This window comes from Lycorma delicatula, chromosome 7 (assembly GCF_047948215.1).
Source record: "Lycorma delicatula isolate Av1 chromosome 7, ASM4794821v1, whole genome shotgun sequence".
Lineage (NCBI taxonomy): Eukaryota > Metazoa > Arthropoda > Insecta > Hemiptera > Fulgoridae > Lycorma > Lycorma delicatula.
In genome coordinates, this window is record NC_134461.1 from 81532152 (window position 1) to 81549837 (window position 17686).

The window sequence follows — 17686 nt, forward strand, 5'->3', positions numbered from 1 at the left end:
ATTTTTAAATTGCTACGTCTTCATTTGTTATACTATATTAACAAATAAATTAATAAAAATACTATAGCAAAATAAAATACATTACCTACAAGTTTATCAAAGACAAAATTAAATACTAATTTTATAAAAAATCAAATATAAAAAATAACTTCTAAAATACAAGAAACAAAATAACATTTTTTTAGGTCTATACAGAAAAGAAAAGAAAAAGATAAATTATATACAATTTACATAAAGATAACATATTATAAATGCAAAATGAAATTCAAAGATAAAAGTAATAAATCAATAAAAAAAATGAAATAATTTTAAAACTTAGCATATAAAAAAAAATTGTAAAAAACGTTTAAACACTGCTAAGATTTAATTACTAAAAAACTTAAAAAAAAACAGTGACAGTATATGGTTTGGAGATAAAACAAATTTAAAAAAAAGAAGTATATTATCACAAAATATTAAATAGAAATCTGCAAATATGTGTTAATGGATAACAATCAGTGTTAAAAGGTTTTTTCTATATAGTTATCAAAACTGTCTAATAACCATATTTTCAAACCTAACACTGGTTATGAAGAAAGTGACAATAAATGCATGTCTGTCAGTAACATCAACTTTTTGCTGTGGTGTTATTGGTAAATATTTGATATCTTCATAGATATCAAATACTAACTTAGCATATCTATAACTTCTAGCATATCATTATGCTAGAAGTTTAGTTATCTAATATAGTTGAATAGTGCAATTGTTCAACTGGAAGATAATTAGCCTGCTGTATTCTTTGTCTGAACAGGGAGTATACCTGCACGTTGTTACATTTATGGACTATTAGGCCAAGATGTAGTTAATTAGAGAGCAACAAAAGAATGGTGGCTAAAGACAATATCAAGGGGCCAAGAGGATTAAATGAAATTGGTCTGGCTATCCAATAAACTATCAATCTTCCACATGATTAGGCAAGGAAGTTGTCTTTATCATCTTGACAAAAAATGCATATGAATTGCTTTTGTTTGAGCTAATAAAATAAGATAAGTTTAATAGAATTTATGTTATTATAATTAATAAACACAAATCTAATTGTAATGAGATTGAAAATAATAAAAGTAAATTTTCATATTTTATCCTACAATAATATATTTTTGTTTTTATTCTATAACTGTAATGTCTCTTCTTGATCATACTGATAGTATAGTGAAGCAAATTACTCCAGTATTATTTTCTTTTCTGGATTAATTCATGTTGGGAAGACTTGAAAAATATGTACCACAGGAAAGTAATGTTACACCATCTATTAGCTTCACTTGTAAACAGGAGAGGAAGCAACAACAAAGAATGGAAGAAAAGGAAATTAAAAAACCATTGGTTAATGGTGCTTTTTGTACAAAAATGGTCATAATCCCTATACTATAAAAAACAAAACTGGCATAAATACTGACCAGCATATTGATGTTGATCAGAAGATGTCAATGCATTCTCATGGCCCTTGTCCATCTGTAAGAAAGGTCCAGAGATGCCATTGGCATTGAAGGCCTAATTGCTCAAGGAGGTACCTTCTGAAGACAGACTATTTGAGATCATTTGATCTGTTAGAGGTAGTAAGAACCGCTACTTTGATCAAAGTTTTTGATTTTGCTATTATAGGCTACAAGTTCCTTAAGAAGAAAGAATGGCCTAAAAGGAAATATGATTTTAAAAGAGTGAATGTTTAGTTTTGTATGGTGTTAAATGTTTACACAAAGAAAATTGAACATCAAAAAGTAAATTTGAATAAATATTTATAATTTAGCTAATACACTGTATGCATTAAAATATATCTGCCTGTTGTATATATTTTTGGCAATGTAGCTTATTATCTTGCTAAAAAAGTATATATTAATAAACTCATGAATAAGCACATCAAAAATGTTAATATTCCAATTTTTAAGTAACAAATAATCAAATCTAGTTTATTGATAAATGAAATAAATATGTTATGTTAAAAAATATATTTTTAACCACGGTAAATTATACTTGTCATACATATACATCTTACTGTAATAAAAAATGTGGTGCATTTTAAAACATAGTTACAATTCAATTCACTTACACATAACAAGCCTTAGAGTACAGCAAGAGGCAGGATGTACTTGTGTTGCCATGGTTAAACTAGTGAATAATTATACAGAGCAGATTATAAATTACCAGTTAAAAATAACAGAAAATCAAAAGAGGACATTAAAAATTACGTAAATATTTAACAGTCATCTTAGGCATTTTGGATAATCTAATTTCGCAAATGAACAAATACAATTAATACATTCCATTGTACATGAAGGAAGTGAGACGTTCAGCCTTATAACTTATTCTAGCATGTAAAAATTTAAAATAAGAATAAAAAAAATCTTGTTAAGAAAAATTCATGAATGGTTAATATCTCAAGTTAAAACAATAAAGTTTTTGAGTCAATAAAATTAGTACAGCTTTCCAGTTATACAAAACCAACTGATGTAGTATTTAAAAGCATTAAATGTATGGACAAAAGTAAATGATCAAACTACCTTGACCAAAGGCCCTTTCCCTATCATTCTTCTTTCCTTATTCTTCATCCCTTCTCCTTCGACTGAGTACCGTGGGGATGTATCGACTCTATCCTAGTTCATCTTCGGTACAAGCTCGTAACTTCTCAAAGAAACCTGCTTCTTTATTATAGCTCAGTAGAATAATAAATTTACCTCTGGGACTATCCGAGGTCTCTTTTCCCTGTTTTGGAATCCACAAAAAACCAAACTAGTGGCCAAATTGCCTCTTAGGTGAAACTGGACCACCTAAAATCTACATCTCAGGACTACCTCAATTTTAGACATATCTGAATGCTAAATGATAATGACTACATGATTATAAAAAGCTATACATAAATTGAAAAAAAAAAACGCTAAAACATGATCTAAACTCTTCCTAGCAGAAATATAAAAACTAGCAGAAAAAAACCTGTCTGATACAATATTAATTATTTTTAAGTTATTTTATTGTTGATATACCTTTCTTTCTTTAATTTTACAATCTGATCGAGTTTACACAGTTGAAAGAAAAAAACAGTAATTAACTCACCTGATACAGGTGGTTGAGTGAGATCAGGTGAGTTATGAACTTGTGAATGTTCTTGTGAATTATTACTACAAGGACTATCCCAGCAGCAACAACTACTGCTGTTCTGACTTCCATTTAACACTGAACCTTAACACAATTAAAAAGAAATACAATATATTTAAACTAAATAGAATAAATATTTATTTAAAATGATAATAACAGTGATAATAAACTAATTTATTGTGTCACACTTTTAATAAGAATTATCAAAATTATCTTTATAAAGGTTATAAAATTAAAAAAGTTTATAGACGATAAATTTCAATAGTAAAAATTATTAAAATTGTACATTAATAAACATAATTATTAATTTGCATCATGAAACCTTTTATTCCTTTTCCTAAGTTCTCCCCTTGATTAATTAACGTTCAGGACTTTCATATTTGGGAGACTGCAATATAATATACTTGTAATATTACCACTTACAAACATAATAAACTACAAAGCAAACAACTTACTCTTAAATAACTAAGGTATAGTTATATACAAGCTTGAGAAGCAAGTAATTATAAGCAAAGCAAAATGTTTATATGATTAACAGAACCAAAAGCTAGTAAAGGAAAGAATCCAAAATTTTTATTAAACTTATAACACTATACAAATTTCAATAAAAAATTTAAACCATCATAAAAGGGATATAAAGAAAGGTAACATATTACATAAATAAATAAAGTTCATTGGTGTAAAAAAAATCAGCATATTAGAAAAAACAAAAAAATCTAATGACTTAAAAGGAGCTAATTAAAATTCTTATATACAACAAATATGCACTATTACAAAATGTTTTCAGTAATGAACAGACAGACAGAAATTCTAAACAGCATTACTTAACACAGAGTGAATATAATATACTTTTCAACCAAATTCTAAATTTGATCTTTCCAATTCAACAAATTAAATAAACAAAAGCTCAAGAATCATTAACAAACAAATAAAACTAGATGCACGTTTTTACTGTTAAATAATCAACATTAGTAGAAACATGGAAAAAACAGTGAGTATAAATACAAGATTTAATATAGTAGTATATTATAAAAAATATAATACAAAAATTCCAATACTGCTTTAGACAATCTAAGGCAAAAAATGAGAACTCTCTACTCTGATGCCCAATATATGATGGTGACCACCAAATTTAAACAAAATATTTTTGATTTAATGTTTCTTTTATACTTGTTACTCATTTGAAGTTGTATTACTTTCACGGCATCATAGTTCTAGAGCTATGCTGCAAGAAGGAAAGTATGGTAATCAGTCAAAAAGTAGGGTATGATTTTTTTGTATTTCTTGATGTTTCATGAACCGGGATCACAAAAAATAAAAAAAGGGAGAGGAAACATTCAAATGTATGTAAATGCATTGGTGTTTTTGAAGCTTAATAACTTTTGACTGAATAAACTGATTTTGATGAAATTTTGTACAGAGACTTGTATATATGAGGCCATTTATTGGTAAAATTTTTGGGTCAATAAATTACCCCCATCCCAAAAAGAAATCACGGGTAACTTTTTTCATGTATAATTATTTTTCCAATATATAAGAATAAATAACCAATGCCAGAAAAGTATTACAACTATGTTGTCAAGAGTTTTTTATATATATTTACTAATTCCTCTGCACTTGCTGATAACACTTAACAATCAATCTATTTACACATGTATTTAGATAAAGAGCTCTCAAATATTTACAGAAATTTTGATTAAATATCCTACTAGTATAGTTAATTTTTTATGTTTCCACAAAACTAGACTTAGTAGGGAATTACAATGTAACAAGCCCAACAACCATGTTAGTCAGCGATAAAAGCTAAGAATGCAGAGCTGCAGAATATTTTTTTTATGTACATACGAGGTACGAGGTTTATTTTGAGTAGTTTATATATAAATTTTTACAAAAAAAATAAAAATGAAAAGGCATCTCGGTTCCAAAAGCTCAAAATTTCACTAGGGATTTAAAAAATACTTATAATGATTAAACTACGTAGTGATTAAAATGACTTTCATAATATGTAATTTAATTAATTCAGAGATTCTCAAATTGTTAGTGTCATCCCAATAAAAATGAGTTCAGAAGGACAGTAATTTTTAAAATATGTGATGTTCATGAAAAAACTGTTAATATCAGTACTATTTTTTGTAGAACTCTGTAAGCCACTTTGCAAAGTGCATTTAAGAAATAAAGATATGTAAAAAATTAAACTATATGAACTAATTTCCCAGTAAGAATGAAATGAGAAGAAAATTATGGCCATTTATGTAATTAGTATACATATATACAATTTTGAAAAAAGAAAAAGTAATTAAAAAAAGGAAAATACAACTATGATTTTGGATTGTTTACTTTAAAAAATAATAAAGGCATCTTAAACCAGATCAAACTCACCAGGTTACTTTCCTATTAGAGAAGCCGAATGGATTAAAAAGTTTGGGTGGATATCACTAAATAATTTAAGAAGTAAGCTTTCTTAAAAAAGGAATAATCTTTTAAGCAGTTGAACAGTTCCTGAGATTACCAGGTTAAGCAAACAGATGTTACCTCTAACTACAGAAGTTAGAAATATAGATAAAATATTAGTTAAAAGTTTTATAAAAACAAAAATCTTTATAAAAGTTGCTTACAGAAATAAAAGGGGAACCTAGGGTAAAAAAGTTTGAGAACCTTTGACCTACTTGATCAAGAAACTATTAAATATATTATTACTAAATGTAATGCAATGTCAAAGATATAAGTAGCTTCACTTACCATGTATAGTATCATTATGCAATGAATTATCTTCGTCGATCATAAGATTTCTAAGCTCATCTTCATCACGAGATGAGGCATTCAACATAGAATCAACACTGCCTAAAGATGAAGTATCTTCTGATCGAAGACTTAATTGCTCCATTGAACACGAAGGATGACTCTTTGTATTCCGCTGTTTAGGAGGTAAAGGAGGAGGTGATTCACTACACCAAACTCTGAAATAAATAATAATAAAAAAAATCAAACATAATATCAATGAAAAATACAACAAACATAATGAAATGCTATATTTAAACACCACTAATTACTAACAAGAATTAAAACTGAACATGACAAAAATGTATATCTAATAATGCCTATCTCCATAGTGGAGTGGTTGTGTCTTGACCTTTCATTTGAAGGTCCCGGGTTTGAATACAAGTCAGACATGAATTTTTTCATATGTTACAATATATTCCATGCACCAGCTTCAAGCTTGTGATGATATCATCAAGCAGAAAAATAAAATAACAAAAACCTAACATAATCTCTTACCTGGTAGGCAAAGGTGGTTTAGGTGGTGGTGTATCATCGTGTAATACTGATTCAGAACTATGAGAATGATGTGTGGTGTTATGTCTATCTATAACTGACTGTGATGTCTGTTCCAATATCTGCCGTTCTCTTGGAGTTAAAGGTATATCTGGTAATGAACTACGTTGTGGAAGTTCTGATGAATAAGTTGAACTTCTATCTAATGTTGATGGCTTATTATTTGTCTGCTCATTAGCTTTATTACTTTGTTCCATTTTGACAATAGCAAGTGCAACCAAATTCTAAAAAAAAAAGAATATTAATTACTATAAGTTTTGATGTTCTATTCTAGAACTAAACTAAAAAAGTACTATTTACTATGTTTAAACCACTTTTGTACCCCTTTTTTTACTGAAACACCTTATCATATTTAATGAATATATATAATAACACTTTATTTATTTTTTTAATTTCAAACATTTTAATGACATAATATTTTTTCAAATTCTGTTTCTTATACAATACAAGAAACAAAAAAATTAAATACACTTCTAACAAAAAAGGGAATACATCTACTCCAAGATTTTAACTTTACATAATGTGAATGTTATTCAATGATATACTTCTTCTTCTTATTCAGAGCATGTTGGTTAAAAGTATATTTTATATAATTTATTTTTTTTAGAAATGGATTTTTAGATCTGTTTCGCTTTCAAACATTTTCTGATTAGTGGGGATCCCTTTACACATATGTCATTTACTTGCGGTGTAATGCATGAACTACACTGTATGAAGGTACTCCAATCTGCTATTTGGGAAGCTCCTTTCCAATTTAGAAAAAGAACTACTACCCGTTTTTATGAAAGTTTGCATTTCAAGAGATTAATTTCTCGAAAGCTTTTCTGGACTAACATATTACAGGGTTTATAAAAAAAAACCTTGTTCATAAGATTAATCTTAAGGTAAGCATGAAAATCATTATGTTAGCATATTAAATAATAATAATAATAACAATTTAGTATTTTCTTTGATCAACATCAGTTGGATTCATTTAAATTAATTTGGTTAACCTTAATTAGATTTTCTTCAGATTTATTTTCAAACCATATTTACTGTATGAATCAATTAGGAGTGGGAGTTAATGTCAGGCCTTTAATACTACACATTCAGAAGTCTTCCTGTTCCAGTATCACTCAAAGCTTCCTGAAAATTGCTTTTAAGAATAGATTAAATAGAAGTGAAGAGAACACACAATCCTGATGTAATCCTTGTTTACTATTTTATGTTACTTTTTTTAATTTAAACATTAGCCACTCATCTTCAATGCAAGTATGTATTAGTTTGAAAGCAGAAGTACTCCAACATTCTTTTACTTGTGAAAACAGTATTTCATTTTATAAATTTATTTTAGATTTTCACTTCACTTCATAACATGTTAACTTGGGAAGATGGACTAATGGGCACACTGAAAATACCGAACATATATGATGTGGGTAAAATGCTAGTAATAACTAAAACAACTGAACTACTTTTTCCATGAAACAAAATTTAAACCTAAATTTAGTTATAATTGATTACTCAAATAAACTTATTTTTTACGAAAATACCATTTTTATGAAACACTGTTAACATAAGTTCTACGGAGAAAAAAAATGGATTAAAAAAAAATTATGTAACTAAAAAACACAAAATTATATATATAATTCATAAATACCTGAACAGCATTTTCCACTAATTGAACAACTTCAGAAACATAATCTTTATCGATTGCTTTCTCTCCTACTAGTAAGACATCATCACATAATTTAATAAGTTGTGCTAAACTCTGATAAACTTGATTCGTTGCTGATACTAGGCTTGAACTGTAAGTAAAAAAAAAAATATTATTATTATTATATAATTATGCTATTTAGTCTATAACAAGTTTTCCTATGTAACCTGTATTAATTTACTAAATATACTTCCAACCTTAAATTTCATATGTACTTTGTTTCATGTTTAAATATGTAAAATATGTATTATCAGAAAAACAGAATAAGTTCAGCAGGATATTCTGTCCTCTATCATTTCATTATCTTAAGTTTCAAGAAACCAGAAGATGAACTGTATTTAGACATGTAGGTGACTTTGTCCTGATAGTCAGCTCTGTAAATCACGTGCAGAGAGATCCAAATGTATGAGTCAAGGGTATAAAAGTTGAAAATGGAAAACAGCATTAACAAAGTGGGTCATGTTGACAGCCAAACGATAAATGGAATGTTTTGTTTGTATATCATTAGGGTGAACCTTTGAAGCCATAGAAAGGTTTTTGAATAAATGGGGTCAAATATAAATAGGATAAAAAGGAAGACTGTTTGTTCATAAAAAAAATGGCAAATATTACAAATAAAGGATGATTAAACAAGGAGTAAGGCTAAAAGAACAGTACATACCACATCTTCCCTCCATAGTCTAACACACAGCTGTATTAGGTGTTGATAGAAAAACAAATTACAAGTTAGAAAATCATTTTTCTATAATTTCTTTAAAAAACGTACACTATTTGAGAATATATTTAAGTGTGATCAATTCTAGGCGTGGAGTCTGAGGAGGAATATTCTAAAGATGCGGTTAATATGGCTGGGACATATCATCTGATGAATGACAGATGATGTTCTACTTCTTGAGAACCTGAAGGAATTGAAGGGACAGGTAAAACAATTGTAGACTGAGAGCAGTTCCATTAGAAATTGAACTAATGCTCAGTTAAGATGGAGATTGTTGTATCATTTTAATCAAAATTAATATAAAGCGCTTTATCACTCGATAGGACTTAATAACAGTTTGAAAAATCTTAAATTAGCATTACAAAAAGAAATTAATAATACATAGAAAATGAACTGTAAGTTAATCAGAATGATTAAGTTTAATTTATCTATTGTGTACCTTTGATCAATGAAGATATACGTCTTCAATAGGCCATGAATATTGGTGATTGATTCAAGAACTACAGTTCCATTACCAGGAAGAACTTCAAGTTTATTCCTTGAAACAACATCCCGAAAATGTTTCAGTGCAAATTGTACCTAAAGAACAGAAAGAAAAAACACACAAAAATTAAAACTCGGGTATATATTTTTATTTTATTAAAAAAATATATATATTTTGGAACTTTACAAATACTAACCTACAAATCTGAAAAACTTAATTAAAATTCAAAAAATACAATGAAATTGTAAAACGTATGGTAAGAGTCTCACAGATATCATTTCTTCTGCTCAAAAAACAAACATTTCTGTAATATAAAAAAACTGTTTTTAACAAAATGATACTGATATCAAAAAAGGTAAGGTATTTTTATTATCAAAATCTGTTATTAATTTAGAATTTTGATTAAAAAAAACATGTTAAAGACATGTCATATCATTCACTTCATACCATTATTTTTACTTTTTTTTAATAAAATTAGTATAACAACCTTCACGAATCGAAGATCCGTGATGTAATATTGCACTTACTACTTTGTAAATGCAACCCTCAATTTTCACCGTATCCGTGGACACACTTTTTATATTGTTACTAGCTGAGCCGCCAATGCTTCATAATTGCTAGATTTGAGTATATATATATAGGTTAAATGAACACAAATGAAAGTTTGATAAAACATTAAAAAACTGAACATACGGAACATCACAAAATTTAATCATTCCCTTTTTCCCTCTTTCCCCTTCCCTTCCCATCTTACCCTTTTCTCCTTCGTCCCTTTTTCGCAAAAATATTTCTTTTCACGTAAATAATTTTATATTCTGAATATGAGCCAATTCGGAATAAGTTCAATTTTTCGAAATATTTCGACCCCAGCGCCATCTAGTGGATCCATTTTTTGCAAAAATATTTCTTTTCATATAACTAATATATGTTCTGAAGGTGAGCCAAATCGGACCATAAATACAATTTTTCGAAATACCCCAGAGGGGTACACCTAGAGGGTACAAACTAATTCAGAAACCTTCGCGGGGGTGCGCACAACTCACGAAAGTTTCATCGTAATCAGATAAGTGGTATATTAACCCATACGGAACAAACACATTAATTTATATATATATATATAAGATTAAATTAAGTTTTTTTTTATTTATCTATCAATTAGTTCTAGCTTAGTCCATAGCTCTGTCATTATCATCTGAAAAAAATAGTTACTGTTCTGAAATTTTTGCTATGATTTTACATTAATTTGATGAACTACAGTTAAAAGTTTACCTCAACTGATTGATTAATTAAAGTAATATTCTTAAAAGTCCCCAGATGTTAAATGCAATTTTCTTATATTAGGGGCTTGTAAGCAACTGCCTCTCTTTATGAAAGTAATTTGTGTATCAGTGCCAGGCTTGTTATAATTCTGGATCATCAAATCGGAATAAGCTCTTAATTAGAATCCGACAATAAAGAGGTGTTTGGGAGATAGTATTGAAGTGTCATGAATATTAAAATATAACTGATCCTCCAAAGCCTACAATTTATGTGCAGTCCTTGTTTTCAAGCGCTAATCCTCTACACTGCTTCAATGCAGACTTTACCTGTTGGAATAGAGAATTTTAGATAGAAAAATAAAATAATAATTCAATCTTGTCATGAAATCCAAAATTGTTGCTTGGTTTTCAGTTTATGATCTTTATTTTAGCCTTCAGCATGTAGGTAATTAGCTATTGAGTCAAAGAACAGCTTCACTGGTCGATCACTAGAAAGTACCTACACCTATACACTTGAATGACTCCAAGTTTATAAGTTGAAAATACTGAAATTTCTCATAACAGGAATAAAATTGCAAATACAGGAAAATTTGATATATGAAAAAAATACGTTTTAAAATATACAAATATTTACATAAATTTCTTATACAGTAATTTAAATTATACCATGATGAATAATCTTCAAACTACTGTTAGGATAAATTAAAACATTTTCAAATTATTGACAAAATAATGAACTATCATTTTTATCCAATACTAGGTTTTCTTTTCAACATATTTGTTTAAATATTATTTTTTAGTTTCTAATTATAATCCTTTTTCAGGAGATTTACTAGATTTAAAGTATGAATACAGTACACAGAAAGTAGTGATGGCAAACTGAAAGTAATACATAAAACTTAAAAGCAGTAAGTAATTAAGCTGAAATATGTTGATGATCGCCTGATGATGATAATGATAGAAGGTAGAAATTAAGATCTTGTAATAATTCAACATATATAGGTATATTCCAACATCACAATATACTGAAGAGGTTGAGGAGATTATGGAAAGCTAGAAAATATACTAGATAAAGGAAGGAAAAAGGCATGTGCATTGAATTGATGATGGGAGACAGGAATGCTGTGGTTGGTGAAGGACAGTAAGGTAAGATAATAGGAAAGTACGGTTTAGGTAACAGAAACAAAAGAGGAGAGAGATTAGTTGAGTTCTGCATGGAGAATGATACAGTAGTGGGAAATACAATGTTTAAAAATCATAAAAGAAGGAGATATACATGGTGTCAAGATTGGATGGAGAGAAGTATCAAATTGATTACATGCTCATACAACAAAGATATAGGAACTGTATGAAAAATGTAAAAGCTTACTCAGGTGCAGATATAAACTCTGATCAAATTTAGTAGTAGCACCCTCATCAGAGGCTGTTGGCACTTGGTAGAAGGGAGACCCCATTTATACTGATGGCCACTCCAGTAAATCATAACTATGTTAAATTATTCAATATGGCATTACAGTTTTTTTATGAATAAAAGAAAAAAATAATTTATCAATGTCTCAAATTAATGAAAAATATTTACATTTTCAATTTTTGTGGTGTAATTGTTTACAACCACTGACGAACAGACCACAGCAAACTGGTCAAGTTGATAACTAATTAAATAGATTTTGTGCCAACAAAATCTATTTAGCTGCACGTATCTATTAGCTTTCGCAGATCTATCAGCTGCACGTATATGATGATGTCCTGTGGCCGATTCGTATCTGTGGTCGTGCTCAAGCGCGATCTGATCATCGATGTCCACCGGGGGCCCGTTATCAATTGGGTTGCCAGGTCCTAAATAATTATGTCCGGGTAAATTCATACAAACAACTGCTTGGCGGTCGGGAAACACCGCCTTATATACCGCACAGCCAACCTCCCCACTGCTGCAAAGCCGCGAACTGGTCACTTGTTCGGATCTGGATTCCGTTCCGGAACCAGATCCAGCCTCACACCGAACAGCAAGTCTGAATGTATCGGAGATTCCGGAGCAATCGTTAAGAATTATCTTCTTTTACACAATGAAGTACATTATATTAAGTATAATATAGTATTTAATGAATTTTTCTTAGAATTCATAAAATTATGTAAACAGAAAAGCTAAGTAGACTTACTGAATTATTCATTTGTTTACAGGAAAACAAGAAATTAACTTAAATGTCATGCCATGACATTGAGACTCAATGTCGTGCCATGGTATGGGATAGAAATTTTAATACTAAATAACAAAGGCATTTTTTGCCTTACTAATACATGTGGCATTTTTTGTAATTTATAATTTTAACTTCTGATAATGAAGTATTGACTTCAAAAGTGCTACAGTTGGTAGTAAGTATCTCTTAATCTTTAATGTACAGTATTTGGTGGTTTTGATTTTATAATTTTATTATTGTTAAATTTTAATTTAATATAGTGAAACAATGTTTGATAAAAATGTGTATATAGTGCATTCAGAAAGTCACTGTGCAGTATGCTTTAGAATTATTTGGTGCATTATGTTCTTTCGGGATTAGGCTGGTTGTCCTGAGGATTTGTTGGACGTTGCTCAGTAATAAACGAAGATGTCAGCTGTTGAATTGTGACTGAACTGTTTCGTTTCATTTCATGTTGTTTCATTTATCAGAATCAATAATTGCGAGTAACATAATGGTTCTTTCAGTAGAGGTACGCATTTTTCTTGTTGAACATGTCCTTTGTGAATGTGACACAAGTATAACGATTTGGTAGCAGTACTGATGTAGGAGGAAGTCATTTTCAGCAAATTTGATAAACTATTCCAGTTGTTGTAATATCAGTTTCAATAAAATAATGAAATAAAAATACAAAGTAATAATTAAGAAAGTTTTGTCATTAAACACCTCCATAATTCCAGTGCAAAGTATCTTTCTGAATAAACTGTATGACAGAATTATATTCTGTCTTTCTGGTTATGAGAAAATCTATCAACCAGATCAGATATGGAAGTTTTTATTGCATGTATTGGTATTAATAAAAATAAAAAAAATTATTAGTTCTAAACTAGACACTATTTATGTCTATCATATGACCCTGAGGTTAACTCTATTGTGTAAATAATATTGGAATAAATAATTAGGAGTTCTAATTAATTCTAAAATAAGTTAAATTTACATTATTGCACTGATTAAATAAACTTGAACTAATTTAATCTGAAAAAAAAAAAATATTATTGGATTAATTTTAACAGCATATTTTCTATGTGCTGTATGTGTACTTATACATACAATGAAATATTTTTTTATTAATATTTTAGAAGTTGCTAAACCATCTTACTATCTTACTCATTTTATTTATTAATAAAATCAGAAATTTCTATTATTATTTTATACATTTTTTTTATTTTGAAGCAGCTTTTTAAGGACCATACTAATATAATTTATTTTTTGCTTCTTTTCCATATTTCCTTCATTTTGTTGCAGTGCACCTGCTTTCTTCCCCTGTTAATTTTCTTTTCATGTTCTTTCTTTATTCATCCACAAAAACATTTCGAATTCTAAATTATTTCTCTAAACTTCTCTATTTGAGCAGCCCTCCTCTTACACTTTTATGTTTTAAAGTTCCTCTTTCAACTGTTTTATATATCCTGTTTAATTTTTTATTCTCTAAAGTTTTTTGAAAATTTGTTTATTTAGTCTTTTTGGAATCATTCAGATCATGTGCCAGCAGAATTTTAATATTTTTTTCTGTGGTTTCCGAATCTTCTAGGGTAAATTTCCTTATTTCATTTAGTTTATACCCTTCTTCTGTTTTTCTGGGATTGCAGATTCTCCTCAAGATTTCCTAAACCATTCAGATTTGCTGTTTTAATTTTGTAAAATATCTCATATTACAAATTACATATTTTTGTAAAATATGTCTGACTAAATTATTTTAACCAATTTTGTATTTTTTTAGAAAGATTCTTTTTGTTATAAATTACTCTGATTAGGAAATTTATTTATATATAAATGAATGGAATCTATGTGGAAAGAGTCATAGCCCTCCCCCCAAAGTTTCTACCTGGTTTGTTACACAGCTATAAAAAAAGCAATATAGATAGTATGGTGGGAGAGTGACCTATGCTTCTCTGATAAGTGTAATGTTAACTGTGAAAAATGTGCTGCTATATTTATGACAAGATATTCAGATTTTATATTCTGGCATCATATTTAAGATCTTGATCCAGAATAATTTTTACTATTCAAATATTCACAGGTAGTATTCACTTCAGCACTAGGTAACTGTCTAGAGGGATGAGATAGCCATTATTAATGTATTATCATTAATAACCACAAGTAAAAGAATATACTATATATTTCTTGAAAGATTCTTTTTGTGAATTCAAACTTAATCTTGAATACATAAATAAGGTACATAAATTAATGAAACAAATTTGTAGGCAAGATATAATTAAAGATCGTCTTACAGTGTATTAACAAAGATTATATTAAACTGACATAGTTAAGTACATTGAATAATATTCCCACTAAGATTCTAAACTCAATCATTTTTTTAAAAAAAGGGTTCTGGTGAAGAATTTCTTAAATATTTCCACAAACTATCAATTCTGGGATGAGCAAGGATTTTCCTAATTTATATTTCATGAAAATGAAATTTATGATAAAAAAATATTTGAGATGATAGACCCAAAATAAAAAAGCAACTCCTATTCTTGATAAGAAAATTCTATCTCCCAAGGAACTGTGTATAGGACAGAAGCCCAACTAGAAAGAAACTGAAGCATCTCTTTGAGAAAAATAGTTTCACTCAGTTTGAAATTCCTCAGTGAAAGACTGATCCTTTCTTATTGTCTACCCTTTTCACTTCCTTCCCTCTAATATTTTCCCACCTGGTGGTGTCCAAAGGGTTTTGTCTGAATTCCCACTTTATCGATACTAATGTGGAGACTGTGATTAGCTGTATCCTTGGTCAATACTGCTCCTACAAAATAAATATATAACTTTGCTGGGACTCTCTATCTAAAGACAATCTGAGGATCATTTCCTCGTTGATACCTTTTAAAGTCCTCCTTAAATCAACCTGTGGATGAAATGTTTCATGGGTAAAGCTAGGTTCTCTTCACCCTAACTAATCTATATAAATAAAAATGTAAATGTTCGTTTGTTCAAAATCTTAAATCTCTGAAAGTTCTTCACAGACTGCTTTGAAATTCTGACACAACGCTGCATTCAAATATGCACACATTTTTATATACCTACTATTTACATACCTAAGATGTCACACCTGTGACAGGTAAAAACATGCCTTTTTTGAAGAACAATACTATCTGTTGGACGTAAAAGCAAAACATGCTATACTAAATATTTTATGATTCCATTTCAGTATTTCTGATATGCATGTCTGCTACAGACTAAAAAACTACTGGACCGATTTATGTGCGAGAAAAAAAGGGAGAAAGGAAAAATCGAAAAATGAAATGGAAAGGGGAAAGGAGAAAAAAGAAAATGGGGAAAAAGGTTAAAATAAAAAGGGGAAAGGGGGAAAGAGTAAAAGGGAAAGGTTAAATTTTGTGAAGTTCCATAATGTTAATTTTGTTAATGTTTCATCAAACTTTCAATTGTGTTCATTTAATCAATATATATATATACTCAAATCTAGCAATGCCAGGTCTGCCAGCATTGCTAGATTCTAATGATTGTGGACCTGGCAATCTAGTCTTGCCAGGACTGCTAGTATGTGTATATATACACAAAGGAATTTAGAAAAGACGTATGTTAAGTAGCATATATCTATATGCAAATGTACATACATGCATATGTAGTATATGTATATCTATATGTATGTAGTAGTATATATCTTTACCGACCACCCTGACGAGTTGTAGTGTTTCAGTCTTTCATCCAGAAGTTTCTGGGTTCAAATTCTAGTCAGACTTAGCATTTTATCGCATGCTATAAAATTCATTTCGTATAACAAAAAATGGAGGTATGATAACTTTAGTTGGCATAGGTGTGTATTTAACCGAGGGAAGAGTAAATAAATATTTATCCAGCATATAATAATTATCCCACTGATATAAAATAACCTGATGATAGTTGTAGAGGAATTAATTAATGCCAACAATAATAATAATTGAACAGTTCATCACACACACACACACACACCCACACTACATCTATACTATACTAGCTAATATTTCTAAACATTTATTCCTCATTATCATGCAAAAAGGATTTAGGTTTATTTAACTTAAAATGATTCAAATTAAGTTAATAAGTCATCAAAATATTTATAGAAAGAGTATCCAACACATTATATTCAATCAATACTAGTTTAGTTATATTAGCTCTGTTTTTGGGAAAAAATGGATGATGATTTGGTATATCAAAGATTGGCTGTATAAAAATTCAATTCTGAACTGTAAACATACTAGTACAAAACTAAAACACTATAAACAAACAACTCCAAAAATGCTAACCCCCAACCCTACTAATGTAGGATGAAAATCATAATCTGACCCATAAAAATAAAGACAATATGGAAATCCTAGCTAAATATTTTTCAACAAACTCCTAAACTATGAAGAATAAGCAAAACTCCTCAATTTCAACACTACTATTCCAGTAACAACTCCACTGGAAGAAGTAACAACTCACACAACTAAAGAAGACTAACAAGCACTGGACGAGACCTTTGTAGAGATCTGGAAACATGCAGGATGACCAGCAAAAGTTACCCTTTCTTCAACAGTTTGTCTGGATGAAATCCTCTAAATGAAAGAAGAACCACCAGAACATTGGACGACAGCCCTCATCCATCCACTAAACAAAAAAGTGGACAAAACCCCTAACACCTACATGGGAATCACTCTAGACACAATATAAAAAATTCTTTCAAGAATCGTCTTCAACAGGATTGATTTACAACTTCAGAAAGAACTAGGAGAATAACAGGAAAGTTTCAGACCTAGAGGAGTTGTCCAGAAAAAGAAGCAGAGACATGGTGATAACATTTGCAGACTTCAAGAAATCATACAATTGCATACACAGAGAATCCCTACTAAAAATTCTAAGATA

At 29.1% G+C, this 17686-nt stretch overlaps 1 protein-coding gene across 8 annotated transcripts in view; it reads right to left on the bottom strand.

Moving 5' to 3' along the window:
* Positions 1 to 17686, bottom strand: part of C3G (C3G guanyl-nucleotide exchange factor) — a 260568-nt gene that overhangs the window by 83086 nt on the left and 159796 nt on the right. For 7 of the 8 annotated variants that reach the window (XM_075370566.1, XM_075370568.1, XM_075370571.1 and 4 more), the window contains 5 exons: positions 9307 to 9446; positions 8096 to 8243; positions 6403 to 6683; positions 5866 to 6083; positions 3085 to 3210 (listed from right to left, as the gene is read on the bottom strand). In XM_075370566.1, the coding sequence (XP_075226681.1) occupies positions 3085 to 3210; positions 5866 to 6083; positions 6403 to 6683; positions 8096 to 8243; positions 9307 to 9446 (913 nt within the window). The remainder of the gene's footprint in view (positions 1 to 3084; positions 3211 to 5865; positions 6084 to 6402; positions 6684 to 8095; positions 8244 to 9306; positions 9447 to 17686) is intronic. The other variant, XM_075370572.1, reaches the window with a different exon arrangement.